General features: G+C 37.8%; 1 protein-coding gene across 1 annotated transcript in view; it reads right to left on the minus strand.

Moving 5' to 3' along the window:
- The window catches only part of mrps9 (mitochondrial ribosomal protein S9), a 107,540-nt gene that overhangs the window by 69,814 nt on the left and 14,388 nt on the right, over positions 1–23,338 (minus strand). Inside the window, exons 3-4 of the mRNA XM_039743882.1 lie at positions 11,980–12,042; positions 11,858–11,888 (exon numbers count right to left, since the gene is read on the minus strand). Of these exons, the coding sequence (XP_039599816.1) occupies positions 11,858–11,888; positions 11,980–12,042 (94 nt within the window). The remainder of the gene's footprint in view (positions 1–11,857; positions 11,889–11,979; positions 12,043–23,338) is intronic.

The following is a 23,338-nucleotide window of genomic DNA, read 5'->3' on the forward strand; positions in this document are numbered from 1 at the left end:
ATCACGCCTGGCATTCACACCAAAGAGTTCAATCTTTCTCTCATCAGACCAGAAAATTTTGTTTCTCATGGTCTGAGAGTCCTTTAGTTGCCTTTTGGCAAACTCCAAGTGGGCTGCCATGTGCCTTTTACTAAGGAGTGGCTTCCGTCTAGCCACTCTACCATACAGGCCTGATTGGTGGATTGCTGCAGAGATGATTGTCCTTCTGAAAGGTTCTCTTCTAGAAGCTTTCTTTTGTACTCCAGGGCATGCAGAGGAGAGAATGGTAAAGAGCAGTAACTTCGGTGCTATATGCAATCATCAGACACTCCCCATCTGCCCATTGTTTTGTCATACTTTTACACCAACTTATGTTCCTGTATTTGAGCATGCTAAAACGGGCATGCTCAAAAAATACGCGTGTAATGCCACGAAAAGTGCACGCAGACACTTCATTTCGCAAACAAAACAAGTGCACTTTTATTCAAGACTACCTGTATAACCGAAGAAAAAAGAAAGCAAGTTACAGTAGGCGATTGATACGAAAGCTTGCATGGTGCAATGCTCAGAAGTGCTGATTTCCATTCTGTGCTATATAAAATCATCACATTCAAATATTAACAGTTCCCACACACCCAAGGACCGCCCTTTCTACATTTACAACACGTGTACTTCTTGCAGTGCACACAACTCTCTGTGCTATGGTTCCTATTACACTGAATGAGCACCTGACAGTGTACTTTCTTCCCTGGGGGAAGGTCCCACATCAGAGAATTTCCAGTTCCAGCATAAATTCACTCCCGATCTGACGCTGTTCATTTTCAAATAATATTGCATTAGTGCGATGATATTTTCACATATATTGTCTCTTTCTTTCAGGTGTGTAATCGAAACCACAGCATAGAGAGGTGTCTGATTATTGCATATAGCGCCGAAGTTACTTCTCTTTACCATTCTTTCCTCTGCATGCCCTGGAGTACAAAATAAACAGCATACAGCAACATGCGGGGACTGGCAGGAACACTCAATAAAACTGAATAAAAAGAAAATCAAGTGACGGTGAGATACGAAGAAGGCAGCTTCGCCAGCGTTTGTGTGTCAGAACCCGGTTCGGGTTGCGGGCGTTAGTATGCATCGTGGTACACTGCAGAGCTATAGCGCATCTTTAGTGAAAACAGCCGTGTCAGATGGGGTTGTATGGATTGATTCTGAACGCGACTGAGAGAATGAAAAGTGAATTTAAAAAAAAAAAGCTAACCTTTACAAGGATCATAAATTGCACCGGCTGTTACAGACTGAAATCAAATGTATGCTTTTATTCTAAAATAGTAAGACTAAGAGCAGTTTACTTCTCAAAACGGAGTGGTGCAGGATCTAACTCACGACCTTTTGATTCCAAGGCGAGAACTGATTCTATTGCACCACAGAGGTACTTATAATAAACAGCTGTCAATGTCGCATGTTAAGGCAGCTTTTTGTTTCTGCAGTTATATTTTTGAATAAAAGTGCAATTGTGTTATATTTGTACCTTTTGTGAAAATGTTTCTTTGTTATTTGGACTTCAGGCTTCATACATTATATAGTTTATGCCTACATTTTGTCATCTACTACTAGAATATAAAAAACGTTTCTGTTTTAGCAATGTGTTGACACAGATTACTGTAGAAACGGAACAGACATGAAATGCGTGTGTTCCAAAGAACGATCTATTATTTCCACTCTAAAACTCCACTCCCAGATACTCAATCAAGGCATGAGCTGAGAGAAGTTCGTGCACGTTCTAAATTGGTGGGGGGATGGAATAGCCGGCTGCTCCTAGCTTCTCTTTATCAGCACATTTAGAGGACAAAGAACGCTGGCGGAGAGGTGTGAAGGGATTTAAGAAGCAATTTAAGGTGGGGACGGAATTACGAGTTTTTTCGTAGGCTCTGGTAATTCTAGTGTTAATGATTTTTAAGCACAGGGAGAAAATTAACATTTGAAAAATCGGTAATGTAATAAATCAGCAAGAAAAGCAACATTATAACAATGCACGGAACGAACCAACACAAAATCGTCCATGACTGAAAACTGGCGGACCGCCATCCCTCATGTGCCTACCTCCAACTCATCACTTGAGTCGTTGTCATCTTTGCATAGTCCAGATGCACGTGTGACTCACATAGACTTTCCATGTTCCTGCAGGAGCATCTAAGACGACGCATGTTTGTCGCGGATGCGAATTGCTGTATGTAGCGTGTAAAACAGTTTGCTATGGTGCACGCAGTCGTGCGTCGTAACCAACAACTCGGTTTTTAAAGACTGCTTATTTCATTGTTTTTTAACCTCAGTTGTAAAGGATTGGTTTAAGGATACCATGGGATACCCCTCACAAACTGTTTTACACGCTGCATACAGCGATTCACCTCCGCGAGAAACATGCCTTAATGAACAGTCAACGTGGCTCGGAGGTGCCAGGAGTTGGTGTGCGTGGCTCCTTCCTGCGTGTGCCATAGGTGTCTTACTTGTCAGCGGCTCAGTGAATCCACACCCCTTCCGGCGTGCTTTCCATGGTTGTCTTGCCTTAGTGAATTATATATAAAGATTTTTTGTTTAACAGGATGCTGTTTCTTTAATAGCTGTTGGTACTGAAAAGAAGAACTGCAAACTGACACTTCAAGAAAATTTACAATTTTATCTTTGCTCACTATGGCATGCAAATTACTGTAGTATACGTTTTTCAAAAATTTCACATTAACATAACATGTAAAATACAAAATATTAAAAATAGCAATACTAATACTACATTTCTTAACAGTTTATCTCAAAATGTGCACACTACCAAAAGTGATAACATAAAAACAGCAAGCAAAAAGTGGCATGCGTTTCTCTGAGCTATAAGGAAATTTCCATTGAATACACACCAAGTTTTATATATGTCAACCTTTTTTACAATTTAGAAAACAATAGTTTTCATTAGGCACATCTGTCATGGGGGAATCTCTTCTCTTCACATTAGAAGCTAAGCACATCCTGACTATTAAATATACACTTACTGCTTATAGGCCAAACACTAACTCCATGCATCAAACAGAGCACAGGTGCAACAAATTAAAGCAACAACCGTTAAACACTTTTTGTTGGTAAAAATGGCAGACAACATTGCTGCACAAGACAGTGGAAAAACTGGGGTCAGAATGAGAATTTGTCTGAACAAACTGAGAAACTCTAGTGGAACATGTCATATCCCAAAAGTGTTCAACAACCCCCAAGTTGATCCACAGCTACCTCCATCGTTAGAACACTTAGAATTGAAAACGGGTGACACATTTATTATGGTAAAATAGTAATAGTATAGCACTTTCTAAGAGTGTCAACTCATTACTGTATGCTCCTAATGCTTTACAGGATTCTACTATACAAAAACCCATGTACTGTATGGTACTGTGGAAAAGGAGTATATGATAAACAGTACAGCAAGCTCTGCATGCCGCAAAATACATGCAGGCTTATGAACAAGTTCTGTTCAAGTGGTCATTTGTAACCCAATGTCAAAAGCAAGATGGAACTTGCACTGAAAATGTCCATTAATAGAATAACTGGCAATAATGCATAAAAATACATAGTTTTATTATTTATACTGTATTACAGGAAAAACATTACAAACTTATTCAAATAACAGTGAAGCAAGATTACTGTACTTTAAATCACAAATTACAAAACTAACGATATGTATGTACAGTTGACCATATGTTTAAACATCCTATACTTTTTGATAATGACACAGGAACTCACGGAGTTGGGGAAAAAAGCATAATGATGACATACAAACTCGCCACTAACTGATACAGTGGTGTGAAAAACTATTTGCCTCCTTCCTGATTTCTTATTCTTTTGCGTGTTTGTCACACAAAATGTTTCTGATCATCAAACACATTTAACCATTAGTGAAATATAACACAAGTAAACACAAAATGCAGTTTTTAAATGATGGTTTTAATTATTTAGGAAGAAAAAAAAATCCAAACCTACATGGCCCTGTGTGAAAAAGTGATTGCCCCCTGAACCTAATAACTGGTTGGGCCACCCTTAGCAGCAATAACTGCAATCAAGCGTTTGCGATAACTTGCAATGAGTCTTTTACAGCGCTCTGGAGGAATTTTGGCCCACTCATCTTTGCAGAATTGTTGTAATTCAGCTTTATTTGAGGGTTTTCTAGCATGAACCGCCTTTTTAAGGTCATGTCATAGCATCTCAATTGGATTCAGGTCAGGACTTTGACTAGGCCACTCCAAAGTCTTCATTTTGTTTTTCTTCAGCCATTCAGAGGTGGATTTGCTGGTGTGCTTTGGGTCATTGTCCTGTTGCAGCACCCAAGATCGCTTCAGCTTGAGTTGACGAACAGATGGCCGGACATTCTCCTTCAGGATTTTTTTGGTAGACAGTAGAATTCATGGTTCCATCTATCACAGCAAGCCTTCCAGGTCCTGAAGCAGCAAAACAACCCCAGACCATCACACTACCACCACCATATTTTACTGTTGGGATGATGTTCTTTTTCTGAAATGCTGTGTTCCTTTTACGCCAGATGTAACGGGACATTTGCCTTCCAAAAGTTCAACTTTTGTCTCATCAGTCCACAAGGTATTTTCCCAAAAGTCTTGGCAATCATTGAGATGTTTCTTAGCAAAATTGAGACGAGCCCTAATGTTCTTTTTGCTTAATAGTGGTTTGCGTCTTGGAAATCTGCCATGCAGGCCGTTTTTGCCCAGTCTCTCTTATGGTGGAGTCGTGAACACTGACCTTAATTGAGGCAAGTGAGGCCTGCAGTTCTTTAGACGTTGTCCTGGGGTCTTTTGTGATCTCTCGGATGAGTCGTCTCTGCGCTCTTGGGGTAATTTTGGTCGGCCGGCCACTCCTGGGAAGGTTCACCACTGTTCCATGTTTTTGCCATTTGTGGATAATGGCTCTCACTGTGGTTCGCTGGAGTCCCAAAGCTTTAGAAATGGCTTTATAACCTTTACCAGACTGATAGATCTCAATTACTTCTGTTCTCATTTGTTCCTGCATCTTGGCATGATGTCTAGCTTTTGAGGTGCTTTTGGTCTACTTCTCTGTGTCAGGCAGCTCCTATTTAAGTGATTTCTTGATTGAAACAGGTGTGGCAGTAATCAGGCCTGGGGGTGGCTACGGAAATTGAACTCAGGTGTGATACACCACAGTTAGGTTATTTTTTAACAAGGGGGCAATTACTTTTTCACACAGGGCCATGTAGGTTTGGATTTTTTTCTCCCTAAATAATAAAAACCATCATTTAAAAACTGCATTTTGTGTTTACTTGTGTTATATTTGACTAATGGTTAAATGTGCTTGATGATCAGAAACATTTTGTGTGACAAACATGCAAAAGAATAAGAAATCAGGAAGGGGTCAAATAGTTTTTCACACCACTGTAAATAATAGCAATTGAAAATACCATTCTATATGGCTCAGCATCATCTTTCTGGAGGTCTTCCATATAAAATGTACATTAAAATAAAAATAACTACAAAAACTAAGCTTACAAAATATGATTACATATTACTATATGATTTTTCATAGATTTTTGGAGCCAATGATGGGCTACATCAGCGTGCTTTTGCAAAGGAAAAAAAAAAGTAAAGGTTATTTCCATGCTAAATATAAAAGAAGGCAGGACACATAAGGCTTAATAAGGTCTTTAATCTTCATTGCTCAAAAGTGTTCCCTAAAACAATCCATATTCCTGATTTTTATCAATACAGATGGCTAAACAATTTCTACAAGAAGTGTGGTAAATAACATTTTTACATTGACCTGTTGTTAAATATAGAATTTTTCTGGAGGGACCAGATACAATAATATTGCTGTTGACACATTTCCTGTTGCAAGTCTAAGTACCTGGCAAGGAATGTGGCTCTGTTTAGTGAAATGAGCTGAAGATAAGGAGGAAGGATCAAGGGAGCTTTAGAAAGAAAGTCTCCTGTGGAATGATCCTTCTGTAGAAATTGAACATTTTGTTCAATAACCTGTAGGAGAGACAGAGTGTTAGATGGAATGGAAGAACCAGCAAGATAAGAGTTTCAGCATTGGTTTTGCTCCGTGACTGTTTCATAGTTTACTCCTGGCTAAATTGAGGGTCCTGTCCATGCTGTGCTTTTGGATAAACACGATTATCAGTCTTTGATATCTCCATCTTTCGAAACTATTATCACTGGCAATTCATCACATGTTGCTCTATTATTTATGCAAGAGTGATCTTTCGGATTCATAAAGAAATCCAAGAAAACTTCTTTCTCCATGTTTTCAGATAAATTTCATATAAAGTGTGATACTTTTGGACATATGGATTGGCTGTAGAATTTCTAATACATCCAGTTATTTAACTCTTTCGATTGTATGTTGCATCGCTTCTCCGTGATCACAAATATAAACCTGACCGAATTGTGGTTTCTTTGAAATTAAACGTGTAGTAGCTTTAATTGTTACGGGACCACAGATTCTCATAACATATGGTCCTGAATCGTGTAAATCTACATTTTGAGCATTGAATGATGCGAACGTTAACAGATTATTGTAGATTCGGATATTCTGTCTGTAATGTTTGTGGATTTCACTTTCGCCAGATAACACATCTTATTTCTCGTGGAAATGCCTTTTCATTGAAGAAACACTAATTTTCCCTGATGGCAACACAAATTAGACGAATTAGATAACTACATACTTCTGTCATATGACCTATGTTGAAATATTCAATCTCTTTTCGCTGTTCCGCTATTTCACCTAGTAATAATTTCCATTTGTTTGAGCTAATGTAGTCTTTACTATTAGTTTTTTGAGACTTTAGAATTTTAGTACTTTCATTATCTCTAACCTGCTCTGCATGTGTATAGCGACAACGTTTTTGAATCTCTTTATGACATTCTACTTTGTCTTGATTAAATCTCTTTGCACAAAGTCTTGTTTCGCGGGATTTGAAATTATCTCTCTGAAAAAGTCTCATCCCAGGATTTTTTTTATATTAAATAAATATATACATACAAACAAACAAACAAATAAATATTGAAGTCACCAATTAAACCACACTAAGCTGCGGCCAGTCAAGCTCTGCCCATATTCCACCTCCTAACTCAATGGGCCTCTGGTAGATAATGACCTTTAAACTATATAATGAGCATACACAGTGCATAAACTAACATAAAATTATCGATAATAAGCATGCTTAATTTACTTCACCATACTATATAAAAGTTCTATTACTATGATACGTGCATACTTTATAGTTCACAAATTAAACTAGGGCTGTTTACGATTTCTTTCTCATAAAAAGTGGTGATAGCGAAAAGTTCAGGAATGTGATATTTTTGCTATGAAACTGTATGAAAATGACTTAAAAATAACCTTTTTTTGCTTGCAACATCTAAAAAAAGCAAAGAAATATTTGTGGAATAAAAATGAAAAATCTTTTCAGGGAGTACATAAATTTTCATACTATAGACATAGCTATGGGGGAAGTTTTTAATCACATACTGTAACTAGTTTCAAATAATGATACAAGCAACAAAAAATTGCAGTTTGGTATTGCAGTTATATCTGCACATATAACATACTAGCAAACCAAGCTCTATTGAGCACCTGCAGGTAAGAAAATTCATTTCTGATTCATTATAAAATCATGGGGAGCACAGATGATAAGAAGTTGGCACATGGCACTATTTTTAAATTTTTATAATACATTTTTGATAATTTAGTGATCAAATTTTTATTTTCCAAACTGAAGACAGGGGAAAAACTGACTTCCAAAGCACAGCTCCAGAAGAAGGCACAACAAAGAAAAATAAAAAGAAAAAGAAAATACTATATAACCATGCCTGAAAGCTTCAAAAATAACACTGAGCATTTTAATTCACTTATTTATAAATATACATAAAAATGGCATGCAGCAGTCTAAGTGGTGAGGTCCATACATCCCTTTCCCTAGCACACTTGCCAGCTCATACTGTGGGATCCCAAGGTGTTCCCAGGACATCTGGGAGATATAATTCACCCAGAAAGGCCTGGGTCTTCCCCGGGGTCTCTTCGCAGCTGGTCATGGCCGTAAAACCTCCAAAGGTAAAAATACAATGAAACTGATTTCCATAATGTACCAGCAACTACTGTATACAAATTGATTTTCCTGCCAATTTTAAAACCGGGGGGCCAAGAAAGAAAATAATTAATTGCATTTTAATTGAAACATTTTGTATATAAAGATTGAACAGTTTTATTTATCCCCTTTAATTTGTCAATACAACAAACAGGGGGCTTCTCCGGGGGAAATAAACTTTTTCCCAGAATTCAGAGATGCAGCATTTTACAGTAAGTACAAAGCACTTTTAAGGTTTTTAGGATTTTGTTTAATGCCTTTTTATTTTATCTTTGAAAATATCTTTGAGAAAAAAAAAAATAGAGCCTTTTATTTATTTATTTTTTATTAGGATTCTTTGTGTTTGACCCTTATGTTGTATTTTACATGTTTTTATGTTGGTATTACAGAATCTGTTTATTTACAGTAAAAACGTGTCAAAGTATTCACAACAAATTGGGCAAGATTAAACTGCACATTTCTGAAAACTAGCAGTTTTCCTTTTCTCTAAGGCAAAAACCTCTATAAAGTTTTAAAGAAAACACACCAAATTAAAATGAAAAAGAAACACATATTACAGTGGAATAGTAGATACAGTCGTCTGAAAAAGAAAGCAACCCCAAAACTGGTGGGTGAAAGGCACATAAAAAAGAGACAATTTCTTATCTCTTCAAGATTGATGCTATACTGATCTTAGATGGAGATGAATAACTTTTTCTATTGTGTTTCCTAACACTGGCCCAAGAAAAAAATGAATTACCGTAGATACTCATGTATAAGTCGAATAATTTATGCCTTAAAATTCATTCAAAAACACAAAGTCGACTTATCCACGGGGCAACACTGATTTCATTAAATAATTCTTTAAACTGTGAAATACTGCACTTGAATTTGAGCATTAGCTTTTGCAGGTTTTGGATAACAAACATACCATTAGCTGCCAGTAGATTGCGGTAACCAGAAACATACAGTATTTCGGACCATAAGGTGCACCGGATTTTAAAGCGCAATATCAATGAATGGATCTACTTTCATACATAAGGCGCATCGGATTATAAAGCACATTCAGCGAAACAAAACAGATAAGTCAAACTTTATTCAACTTATTCACAATAACTCTCAACATTGCTCAGTTGTAACATAAAATACAAAACAATACACTCACTTTTTCAGTTCAATCCTCTTCCACAAATCTATCAAATTCTTCATCCTCAGTGTCTGAGGTAAACAGTTGGGCGATTTCAGCATCAAGCATGCCCGGATCTCTCTTCTTTATAGCGACCGAGTCCGCATGTTCTCGGAGTTCAGTCCACGCCGTCTGTACGAAAGGGTTACAATGGCGCTCACGTTTGCATCCGACAATCCCATCCTCGACACTTTTCTCCCAGTTTACTAGTGGAAAACGGTGGGACATAGTTTCCTCTTGCGTGGGCGACGTCCTAAAGGGGTTGGTGCTAATTGCGGTGGCTTTGAAAAACTCTGCTTCCAGATCAGCGTCTACCCCTAGTTTTGTCGCCATTCACAGTTTCCTAGTTACACACTCCACGAGAGAATGCACCAATTTTCTTTCAGTTTTACAAGCTTCGTGTCACTCACTAGTGCTGGCAGGAATAATCCCGGACGAGCCCCCAGTGTTATCTTTCCGGCCTGTCTCCGGACCGTGGTCGGGGTGACGCAGGGGAGCTTCTCCTTCTTCATGTCCAGTGGTGTGACGCTCCAGGGCCAGAGCAATGTTCTCTGTGGTAAAACCCTGTCCCTGAGTTCCCATTCTCCTAATTTACAGCAGGGAGTGACACACAAGGCTTGACTGCTCAATGGTTGACTTTATTATCTCCTTCTTTTTAAGGTGCCTGTTTTAGCTTAACAGAGACCAAAAACACAAGAGCCCCACTACACCGTCAACAAACACTCAATCCCAAAACTCCACCCCCCAAAACCCAGACAACTCCACCCACATCCCACATTCAGTATAATTCGGATGTAAGGCTGCTATTTTAAGCTCTGATCCCAACAAGAGTCAGACTTTGAAGGATTTGAAGAAGACACTTAGGGCCACTTTATTATATGCAAGGGATTTGAATATGAATTTAATTGAAATATTCTAACTGTAAGTAAATGAATAAAAATGTTTTTGGAGTTTTAATTTTGGCTTACTAAAATTCTTCAAAGATTAAAATGTTGAAAGTCTGGGGCCAGGTACATTGGGTATAATTATGAAATTCAAAGAATTTGATAGGCTGTCAAGCTTTACCCTCGACTTATACGCGGGTCATAACAAATTTCATAATTTTCGTCTTAAACAATACACTCGATTTATCTGCGAGGTCGACTAATAGGCGAGTATATACGGTATATCTTAAGCTAAAAAAGGAATGAGTTAGAAGTGCAATTGCAGTGTCTTTCAGCAATTTAAAAAGTAGCCCATGCAATTAAATCTAGTACCATGAACTATGACGAGAACATGGCCAAATCTGCTTCAGAACACTCCCTATGTCCCATGGCATTTTGTTTAACATGCAAGCAATAATAAATGCGCATCAACAAATTGTTACACTAGCAGTAAAGTTATATCAAACTTAATAACCTCTCAAACAGTGCATGAACAACATTACAAAATAAAGGGATATACAGTCAATCCTCAACTTTTGTGTGGGTTACGTTCCAAGAAAACAACACGAAAGTCGAAGACACTAATGTTAATACATTGTACCTATGAGAAATAGAGGGTTAGGTTCCCACGACCACCAAAAACTGTAATCTTTTGTTAGATTGCTCAAAATACACTTTTCAACATAGAATTCTTTTAAATATGCATTTTTATAACACACTAACCATGAAATAACCCATAAAATTCAGTTCACAACACGCAATTGGGAACATGCAAAATATTTCAGCTAACATCTCAATGAGAAAAAACACTTAAAAACACTTATTTACTACTTTCATTAGACGTTTAGACTGGTGAGGTCTCGACATCACATAGGACACTCTGTCCTTTATGGCTGGAAGATTGGCTTTGAAAATTGTGAAGGACACACTAGCTTGAAATAATATGTCAGCGACGTCTGCTTTGTGCACTGCTTGATATTCTTAAGGCTCTTGGCATATGAGAACATAGCAGACGCAAGTTAATGTTTAAACTTGAGCCTGCAATCAACGATGAGATCAGCAACTTCAATGTCTCTACCAGATGGCTGCAGCCAACATTCCAGCACAAAGTTAATCAAACACATTTGTTTTCTCACTAAGCCATATCACAGACTTTGCATGCTCGGGCTTAAAGCCCAAAGGACTTCCACTACACTTTGGGGCATAATTACAAGAGAAAAAAATAAATGGGGAGCACATTACCCTATAGCAGTAGGATGAAAAAGACCGGTAAATTGTCTAGTTGGATACTAGCTTGTCCCCAAATTTGCGTGCACTGTGCCTCTCATTTTTCTCTACTGTGCACATTCTTGAAGCCAGCGAAAAAACAATAAGAGGTTACAAATAAAATTGCACAACAAAATTCCTACACTCACAGCTCCAGTCTGAAAATTCAATCCATGAGTGCTATATTAAAGTTTCTGATTTTTTGCACAGTTTCTAAGAAATGTAACACTATTCCATTCACAAAGATATCACACTTTTGCAGCATGTCTATTTCTTCTGAAGAATCTGTACATTTCTTTCAAAATCGAAAACTAAATGGTTTCCTTCTAATGACATTGAACCCTAGATTTAGATAAATGCTTACAAAAAAGTCTATCTTACCTCGTTGCTTTGGAAATATTTCATCAGGATGCTATATATAAAAAAAAAATCAGAAAATACTAGTTTTATGTACAGTAATACTAAAACATTGAAAAGTAATGATTCAGACAAAAGAACAGTACCTTCATTAGAGGTCTTGCTTTCTTTTCAAACAGTCCAGAAGGGAAAAGGTAAGCAATGGCTCTCTGCAGAGAAAAATATACATATTGTATATATTTATAACAGTGTCTCAGAACATGGCCAAAGCACTTGTGCACAAATATATACTGTAACAGATATATTCACCTTTCATAAAAACTTAGCCCTTAAGAAGATGCAGCTGTCATATTTACCTGTATATAAATACAGTGCCCTACACTGATTCATAATCTCTACTACTTTAACAAAGTAAATATAAAAGGGCAACATTCTGGAACACATAAACAGAGCACCTGTTCACATTGAGGGTTGCAATATGGCAGGCCCCATGGGATCAAGAATAATACTGTTACTACTTCGAATGTGACAGTGTTTATTGTGGCATCACATATTTAACTATTAAGGTACATAAAATAGCAAACACTATGTTAAAATACATTGTGTATTTCTTAGTGTTCAAAACTGTGTCAAAGAAGCAGATAAAGCATGTGAAGACAGACCATCAACTGCTAAACTAAAATTAAAAATATCACATTTATTGTGAACCCCTCCTAATTATTAATGTACGGTAAAAGACTCCTACTATTTTAAATGTGTACTTCTAAACACAAAGTAAATTCAGAAAACAGTAAAGCAGTATATTCTAACAGCATTATGAAAGACTGTTCAACCTCTTTTTTTATTTTTTGTTTTAATACTTAACAAGTTTCTTTACTGTGGGTAAGCTGCATATCAGTTTCAGACAAGAATCTTAATCACCTAGTAGTAGTATATTTTTCTGGCAAGTGCATACACACAATACTTTTAACACTAAAAATAGCCAACTTCAGAACTAGTTTCTGCCATGCACCAACTGAAGATGGAATATGCTGTGAATCACACAGCTCAGAAAAGGAGGAACATTTTATACATCCCCAGTAATGAAGAGGAGTCTGTGTGTTCACTATGTAATTGCATTTACCTGTGAACTTGTTAATGAGTCTGTACCTGCACTATAGAGTGCTATACAAAAATAACTGAATTGTTCATAAACTACTGCTACTGTAAGTAACTCTAAAAGAAAGCATGGCATTTTAGAAGAAAATCTTTACATTCATTATTTTTTCTCAACACTTGCTGACATGGATTAAGGAAAAAATGAGGTAGGTCCTTAGAATTTTAAAGCCACGGAGTAGGAAGGTAAGCAACAATATTGGTTTGTCCTCTTTTATGCTTTGTGACTAATCCACAGGGACTGGTTAGTCTTCTTGGATTGTAGGCATTCTTTATGGATGTTTATTCTAGGAACATTTTAACAAAGCTGACAGCCTATCTTTAAAAGTCGTGATGAGCTACACGGTTGTGCTGCTGTGTGGACTGCAGGCTGATAGGTTCCAGACAAGAGACATGAACTGAACAGGCAAATTTGAATTGCAAAGTCTTGTGGAGGTCAAATGCAGGGAGCCGTCTGGCACTCTGTTCCACATAAATGAAGTGCTATTAAATGCAGACAATGAGGTTTTTTTTGCTGTTTTTGTTTTAAATTAAGACTCATAAGATTATCCTGTATTTTAACTGACACAAGATTAGTATGGAAGTATAATGGAAATTTTATATTATGAATGATTAAAGCACTGTATTTAAAATTCTGATTTCTCAACTCTTACTCAAAAATGCACAATAATATACAAGTTTAAAATATCTTTAAGTTATAAAACAAGAAAATCACATTGAATTAAAACCTGCTAAATTTAAACTGTTATGTTTATTAATGTATTTTGTAGGTGGAGTCTTTAAATTTCTTAAACATCTAATGCAGGAAATACTGAAACTTCAGACTTAAAATGAATTGATAACTGTTTTTGGAAAGGTATCACAACTTTCAAGGAACCATTTCTAGTTTATTTATACTACATTCCATTTCTCACTTTTATGCTTTTGGCATTAAAAAAATAATAGTCCACAGAGTATTTGCAGGTGTTTGGGCTATTTTGATGATTTGGAAAGGATGTACACTGTACATTCTGATACATCACTGTGATAGGGAATGGTGTCCCAAGTAGGGGGTGGTATCAGGTTAGAGTCGATTGTTTGCTGAGGTCTGTGGTGCCTCCTGTGTAAGCACAGTTTGATAAACGCCTTGGGGTAGCTGTTTGATGCAAACAGATGGAAAAAATGTCTTTCATTCTTTGCATTACAGTAGGTGTGAATCCTTCTGAACAGAGTCTTAACACAATTCCATGGATACGATGAGGGGCGATTGTTAGAAAATTGTAATATTTTGTCTGCACAATATTCCTTGTGCTAAACACTTGCAATTAAGGTGGCATCATTACCTCTTTCAATTGACACACGCACTATATATATTTTTGGAGGTGAAGAGAGTGTCAGAAAGAGTGATGATTATGAAGCTGCAAATGTTATTAGTCCATATGCCCCGCAAGTTGGGTGTGCAATGGATGAGAAAGAAGATTTCTGGAGTGAGATGGATGAAGTGATGGACAGTGCACCCAAGAGACGGAGAGTGATGACTTAAGTAGATTTCACTGGACATGCTGGTGAAGTCAAAAGAGAAGATGAGGAGGTGATGGGTAGGCATGGTGTCAAGGAGATGATAGTGGAATCTGCAAAAAGGACAGACATGGCTGTGGTGAATACATATTTTAAGAAGAGGGAGGAACTTTGGGTGATGTACAAGAATGGAGGAAGATGCACACAGGTAGATTACAACCTATGCAGACGAGTCAATCTGAAGAAGATTGAAGATTGCAAAGTAGAGGAAGAGGAAAGAGCAGTTAGGCAGCATAGGATGGTGGTCTGTGGGATGACGCTGGAGATCAAGAGAAGACGGAGAGTGAGGGCAGAGCCAAGGATCAAATGGTGGAAGCTGAATAAGGAAGATGGCAAAGTTGAGTTCTGGGAAGAGGTAAGACAGGCACTGGGTGGCAGTGAAGAGATACCAGACAGCTGCGCAGCTACAGCTGAAGTGGTAAAGGTGACAGTAAGATGGGTGCTTAGTGTGACATCTGAACAGAGGAAGGAGGAAAATGAAATTTGGTGGCTGAATGGGGAAGTACAGAGTGTATGCAGAGGAAGAGGCTGGCGAAGATGATGTAGGATTGTCAGAGAGATGCAACAAGTAGACAAGAGTACAAGGAGATAAGGCGTAAGGTGAAGGGAGAAAAGAAAAGGCGCATAGCGAATTGTATGTGGCTGGACACTAAGGGGGAAAAAAGGACCTGTACTGATTGGCTAGACAGAGGTACTGAGCTGGGAAAGATGTCCTGCAAGTTAGGGTGATAAAAAATAAAGATGGTGTCACACACATGCGCATGGGGGGGCAGCTAAAGGGCTTGAATTAGTGACAATTCCATGTCTGACCAAGGGAGGCAAGGTGCACTGACTTTTTCTCTCAGTCCTCTGCAGATCATTTACAAGAAATTCCAGAGGGTTCCAGAGCCCATGAGGATGCCATTTCCTATCCAGATGATGTCACTTTCGGCTCCCAGCAACTATAATGAAGTCACTTCTGGTTCTGCTGCTCCGTGATTATGTCACTTCCTGCCCAGACCTTTAAAGCCGCCATCTTTGCCACATGTCATCAATTCTGTTTTGGACTTTGAACCAGACACAACTCTACAAAATCCAACCCTTTTTGCAGGTAGGGCATAATATATGGGTGGCTGTCCCAAACCTTTTTATGTCTCCTGTCCATTCTTCTGACAATGGAAACATACTAACAAGCGAGGGGGGTGTGTTGAGCAGAAGGAAAGAGCATTTTGAAAGGCTGATGAATGAAGAGAATGTGAGAGAGAGAAGGTTGAATGATGTGGTGATAGTGAATAAGAAAGTGCAATGGATTAGCAAGGAGGAATTAAGGACAGCCATGTTGAGGATGAAAAATGGAAAGGCCGTTGGTCCAGATGACATACCTCTGTAAGCATGGAGATGTTTAGGAGAGATGGCAGTGGAGTTTTCAACTAGATGATTTAATGGAATCTTAGAAATTGAGAGGATGCCTGAGGAGTTTAGAAGTACTGTACCTGCACCGATTTTTAAGAACAAGGAGGATGTGCAGAGCTGTAGTAAGTACAGGCGGATAACATTGATGAGACACAGCATGGAGTTATGGGAAAGAGTAGTTGAAGCTAGGTTAAGAAGAGAGGTGATGATTAGTGAGGAGCAGTATGATTTCATGCCAGGAAAGTGCACCACAGATGTGATGTTTGCTCTGAGGGTGTTGCTGGAGAAGTATAGAGAAGGCTAGAAGGAGTTGCACTGTGTCTTTGTGGACCTGGAGAAAACATATGACATGGTGCCTCGAGAGGAGTTGTGGTATTTATTGTATAAGGAAGTCGGGAGTGGAAGTATGTAAGAGTTGTACAAAATATGTACAAGGGAAGTGTGACAGTGGTGAGGTCTGCGGTAGAAGTGACAGATACATTCAACGTGGAGGTGGGATTACATCAGGGATCGTCTCTGAGCCCTTTCTTATTTGCAATGGCTAAGGACAGGTTGACAGACAAGATTAGACAGGAGTCGTTGTGGACTATGATGTTTGCTGATGACACTGTGATCAATTGCGAGAATAGGGAGCGGGTTAAGGAGACCCTGGAGAGGTGGAGACATACTCTAAAGAGAAAAGGAATGAAGGTCAGTTGGAACAAGACAGAATACACGTGTGTAAATCACAGGAAGGTCAGTGGAATGGTGAGGATGCAGAGAGTAGAGTTGGTGAAGGTAGATGAGTTTAAATACTTGGGATCAACAGTACAGAGTAATAGGGATTGTGGAAGAGAGGTAAAAAAGATAGTGCAGGCATGGTGGAATGGTTGGAGAAGATTTGTGACAGACGGGTATCAGCAAGAGTGTAAGGGAAGGTCCACGGGATGGTAGTGAGACCAGCTATGTTATATGGGTTGGAGACTGTGGCACTGACCATATTGATATTGAGTCAATTTGTTATCCATTCTGTTTTCAGTTATGGAGTCCTGGTAATTCATTTTATTAAAAAGTTAACCTAAAACCATTCAAGAGGGAAACAGCAGTGAAAATTCTCAGAGTCAAATATAGACATTAATACATTAATTGATGGATTTATTCTATAAGTCATTTGCTGAAGTTTTGAAATGTTTTTCCATTTTCAGTAGATTATATATTGCCAGACTTTTTTGTCTTTAGAAATGAGTAAGGAATTGAGTCTATTTTTATATCTGCTGTGATTTTATGTTAAGTTTAACAGAGATACAATGCACTGAAGCAAAGCACTTTCTATGTTTCTCATTTAGAAAATAAATATTGATGTGATAAATAGAAGCACTGTTCATTCTGACAGGATCCTGAATATAAATGAAACTTACACCACAGTATTTTAGATAAAACAAAATATTGATATATAAATCCTAAACTCAGCAAAAAAAGAAACGTTCCTTTTTCAGGACTGTGTATTTCAACAATAATGTTTTAAAAATCCAAATAACTTTACAGATCTTCATTGTAAAGGGTTTAAACAATGTTTTCCACGCATGTTCAATTAACCATAATCAATTAATTAACATGCACCTGTGGATTGGTCGTTAAGGCCTTAACAGCTTACAGAAAGTAGGCATTTAAGGTCACAGTTCTAAAAACACAGGACACTAAAGAGACTTGTCTACCGACTGTGAAAAACACCCAAAGAAAGATGCCCAGGGTCCCTGCTCATCTGCGTTAACGTGCATTAGGCATGCTGCAGGGAGGCATGAGGACTGCTGATGTGGCTAGGGCATAAATTGGCATGTCCGCACTGTGAGACGCCTAAGACAGCGCTACAGGGAGACAGGAAGGACAGCTGATCATCCTCGCAGTGGAAGACCACGTGTAATAACACCTGCACAGGATCGGTACATCCGAATATCACACCTGCGTGACAGGTACAGGATGGCCACAACAACTGCCCGAGTCACACCAGGAACACACAATCCCTCCATCAGTGCTCAGACTGTCCGCAATAGGCTGAGAGAGGCTGGACTGAGGGCTTGTAGGCCTGTTGTAAGGCAGGTCCTTACCAGACATCACCAGCAACAACGCCACCTATGGGCACAAACCCACCTTCGCTGGACCAGACAGGAGTGGCAAAAAGTGCTCTTCACTGATGAGTCACGGTTTTGTCTCACCAGGGGTGATGGACGGATTCGTGTTTATCGTCGAAGGAATGAGCGTTACACCGAGGCCTGTACCGGGATCGATTTGGAGGTGGGGGGTCCGTCATGGTCTGGGGCGGTATATCACATCACCATCGGACTGAGCTTGTTGTCACTGCAGGCAATCTCAATGCCTTGCGGTACAGGGAAGACATCCTCCTCCCTCATGTGGTACCCTTTATGCATGCTCATCCGGACATGATCCTCCAGCAGGACAATGCCACAAGCCATACTGCTCATTCTGTGCATGAGTTTCTGCATGACAGCAATGTCAGTGTTCTGCCATGGCCAGCGAAGAGCCCAGATCTCAATCCTATTGAGCAAGTCTGGGACCTGTTGGATCGCAGGGTGAGGGCTAGGGCCATTCCCCCCAGAAATGTCCAGGAACTTGCAGGTGCCTTGGTGGAAGAGTGGGGTAACATCTCACAGCAAGAACTGACAAATCTGGTCCAGTCCATGAGGAGGAGATGCACTGCAGTACTTCAAGCAGCTGGTGGCCACACCAGATACTGACTGGTACTTTTGAATTTGAGCCTCCCTTCATTCAGGGACACATTGTGAAACATTTTTAGTTTATGTCTTATGGTGTTGACTCTTTTAGTGTTCATACAAATATTTACACATTAAGTTTACTGAAAGTAAAAACAGTTGAAAGTCAGAGGACGTTTCTTTAATTGCTGAGTTTATATCAGCTAATTGCCACATGACCTAAAATTATCGATATATAATTTTAAGCTACATCCCCCAGCCCTACAATGTACACTGAATGATAGCTGCAGAAAACTGATACACCAACTGTTTCTTGACCCAGTTGCTTGTAGTTGCTTGAAAAAGTAAAATCCTTGTTGGGTTGTTGGGTCGCATTAAGAGAAATGTGCTAGAAAATTAAAAAGACTTAGGATACAACTTTGTCATGGAAACCACCCATCCTATGCATTAGAAAATATGTTGTTAATTTTGACCATCCTGTATGTGCTCTTCAGAAAATGCAGTACACAATGACATTTAACAGGATTTATGTTTATGTCCTCTAGCTTAAGGAGTATTTTATAGAAAAATAGGATTCTGATAAATGAGCAGTGTTTTAGGTATGTGGAGATGTATGATAGTGATAAATTAAAAACATTATCAATAGACCTTTCAGTTTAATAAGAATATTGGGATTACTCTACATTTAGGAAACCACATGATTTCAAATAATTAAAAAATAAATCAGTGAATGTAGCAAAAAAAAAAACACGTGCAATTCTGGATAACCTAAGGTCAACAATTAGAGATTCTTTATATTGGCCAGGGACTAGAAACTGGTGTAAGTAGATATGACAATGGATGCTAAATAGATCTACACTGCTGCAGGTGCAAACTGATCTAATCAATATGCTTTCTTTTCATTTTCTTTTTTAATGCCATTACCACATATGGAGAATAGTAAACAAAGAAGAGAATGGTTGCAGGTAGTTGAATGCTATGTACTGCAGGTTTTCTTAAACTGTGGATAGCACCAATCAGCACTGTCTGAAAGGTTTAAATTATCTGCTAATGTAAGGAAGGGACCATTTTTACAATTGGTCATTTGCTGGTCTTTTTTCCAAGTAATCTTTAAGCACTTATGGTAAAATGTTACTACTAACTTTTCATCTAGCAAAATGTACATTTTTTCTTGTTGCAGGGTACTGTTCATATTTACTGGATTTATAATACTGATATGACCACCAAAAAGTAGTCCTTTTTCCTGCTTTAATAATAGGATATATAATGGAAATAATGCCTTGCTAAACAATAACAACAAGAAAACCCCAATCCAAATGAAAATACTATCAATTAAGTATATGATGTTCAATAAAAAATAAATGTTCTACTGAATAATGTCAACAAGCTCTTAAAGAGATTTAACAAATCATTATTATTATTTATTATAAATATATATTTTAAAAAAATCACAAATACATTTTTACATACAAAAAACATAAGAATGAATTTTACCATCTTTTTCAGAAATGGTATTGATAAACTCTGCAATACAACACTTAAGATATGAATGCCTAATGCATACATACTTAAAAAAATAAAATACTTGTGGTGTATCATTACAGATAAGTATTATCATTAATGCAGATAATGCTGTTGATCATTTAACTATTAATACTTTAGGTTTTCAAATTATAAAAAAGAATAAATCCTAAAGGTGTTAAAGTCTAGCTAAATCTATAAACAACTCCTAGAAAATTACATTTCTTATATCAAAAACTGCTTTCTCAAGAACACCCACAATAAAAGAATTAAAATTAGAGAGCAGGACCTTATTTATAAAACAAGTGTTTAGTATAGAGCCCCTTTCAAAAATCAGACATCCTTCTTTTTACAACAAAATATTATTTCTAAACAATTTATATCCTTATGTAAGAAGTGGCTGACAGTGAGGCATCCAACTAAACTAATACTTCAGTCAATGTCTTTGTTTGGGAAAGAAATTGAAATCCTAGTAACATACAAGTACAGTGGGATGCAAAAGTTTGGGCAACCTTGTTAATAGTCATTATTTTCCTGTATAAATCGTTGGTTGTTACGATAAAAAATGTCAGTTAAATATATCATATAGGAGACACACACAGTGATATTTGAGAAGTGAAATGAAGTTTATTGGATTTACAGAAAGTGTGCAATTATTGTTCAAAAAAAATCAGGCAGGTGCATAAATTTGGGCACCACAAAAAAGAAATGAAATCAATATTTAGTAGATCCGCCTTTTGCAGAAATTACAGCCTCTAAACGCTTCCTGTAGGTTCCAATGAGAGTCTGGATTGTGGTTGAAGGTATTTTGGACCATTCCTCTTTACAAAACATCTCTAGTTCATTCAGGTTTGATGGCTTCCAAGCATGGACAGCTCTCTTTAACTCACACCACAGATTTTCAATTATATTCAGGTCTCAGGAGTGAGATGGCCACTCCAGAACGTTGTACTTGTTCCTCTGCATGAATGCCTTAGTGGATTTTGAGCAGTGTTTCGGGTCGTTGTCTTGTTGAAAGATCCAGCCCGGCGCAGCTTAAGCTTTGTCACTGATTCCTGGACATTGGTCTCCAGAATCTGCTGATACTGAGTGGAATCCATGCGTCCCTCAACTTTGACAAGATTCCCAGTCCCTGCACTGGCCACACAGCATGATGGAACCACCACCATATTTTACTGTAGGTAGCAGGTGTTTTTCTTGGAATGCTGTGTTCTTTTTCCTCCATGCATAACGCCCCTTGTTATGTCCAAATAACTCAATTTTAGTTTAATCAGTCCACAGCACATAATTCCAAAATGAAGCTGGCTTGTCTAAATGTGCTTGAGCATACCTTAAGCGGCTCTGTTTGTGCTATGGGCTGAGAAAAGGCTTCCTCTGCATCACTCTCGCATACAGCATCTCCTTGTGTAAAGTGCGCCGAATGGTTGAACGATGCACAGTGACTCCATCTGCTGCAAATGATGTTGTAGGTCTTTGGTGCTGGTCTGTGGGTTGACTCTGACTGTTCTCACCATTCGTCACTTCTGTCTATCCGACATCTTTCTTGGTCTGCCACTTCGAGCCTTAACTTGAACTGAGCCTGTGGTCTTCCATTTCCTCAATATGTTCCTAACTGTGAAAACAGACAGCTTAAATCTCTGGGACAGCTTTCTGTATCCTTCCCCTAAACCATGATGGTGAACAATCTTTGTCTTCAGGTCATTTGAGAGTTGTTTTGTGACCCCCATGTTGCTACTCTTCAGAGAAAATTAAAGGAGGAGGGAAACTTAAAATTGACCCCCTTAAATACTCTTTCTCATTATAGGATTCACCTGTGTATGTAGGTCAGGGGTCACTGAGCTTACCAAACCAATTTGAGTTTCAATAATTAGTTCTAAAAGTTTTGGAATCAATAAAATGACAACGGTGCCCAAATTTATGCACCTGCCTGATTTTGTTTGAACAATTATTGCACACTTTCTGTGAATCCAATAAACTTCATTTCACTTCTCAAATATCACTGTGTGTGTCTCCTATATGATATATTTAACTGACATTTTTTATCGTAACAACCAACGATTTATACAGGAAAATAATGACTATTAACAAGGTTACCCAAACTTTTGCATCACACTGTACATACAGCAGAGAAGAACCAAACAGGACTTAACTTAGGAAGAGTCTTATTAAGGAAATTGGGTTATCCTGAGTAATCCACTATCTACTTAAACCAGTAAATAAACAAATATTCAATATGTCCAGTGATCTGTTAATAACAAATCAAAAAAGGTACTTGTTAAAAAAAGATAATGGTGAGTTTATTCACCTAAAAAATGTATGGTCTAATATTAATTTGCTCTCATCTCTACACGGGTACAGGGAATAGCTTTTCTTATAAATGCAAGCTAAACTTTTAATACCTTTTTTTCAAACTTCATAAAACTATTTATTGCTCCCTAAGTCGTCATTGCAGAATGAGAAGTGACTGATATTGACTCGGGAAAAGCAGTGGGTCATGTTTGTTGTCTTTATTAATTAGGTTTCCCAGCTGGGCAGTGGAATGCAGCTGTTTACTTGATCAATGACTTACACAAATGTCATATCTACTGACTCGCTTATAAATTACCAGCAAGTGCAACTAATGTACAGGTGCTAATTTATTTAAACGGGTCTCTACAGCTCGGCACATTTCACTAAAATGCATCTGGCACCTAATGTTAACCGTCAATTTTGTTTAGGCATGCCTGTCCTAATGGCTCTATTCATTAGAAATGAGTGCAGATCATGAAATATGGTGAATAATGATATATCAAATGGAATAGGCAAAGCAAATCAATTAGAAGTATTTACACCCTTAATTGTAAACACAACAGTTTAAATGAGCTATTTTCCTTGCAAAGATGCTAATAATGATTAAATATCCATTTGAAGCCTTCTGCTTCATTCTGTAATGCATCTATTTATTTTCTTCCTTCCTGGCACTTTACAAAAAAACTTTGACATTGAAATGAGGAAAGACTACTGAAATTCACATAAAACTCAATGCATACATATTGAAAAATTATCAGACTCTTATCCTGTTTTAACAGATAAATGTCACCATTCTCTTTGCTGAAAGTATAGAGCTAAAGATTTATAAATAATTTCAACTTTCTACATTTAAATATATTCCTTTCATTCTTCATAACTAACT

The sequence above is a fragment of the Polypterus senegalus genome, chromosome 2, assembly GCF_016835505.1.
Source record: "Polypterus senegalus isolate Bchr_013 chromosome 2, ASM1683550v1, whole genome shotgun sequence".
Lineage (NCBI taxonomy): Eukaryota > Metazoa > Chordata > Cladistia > Polypteriformes > Polypteridae > Polypterus > Polypterus senegalus.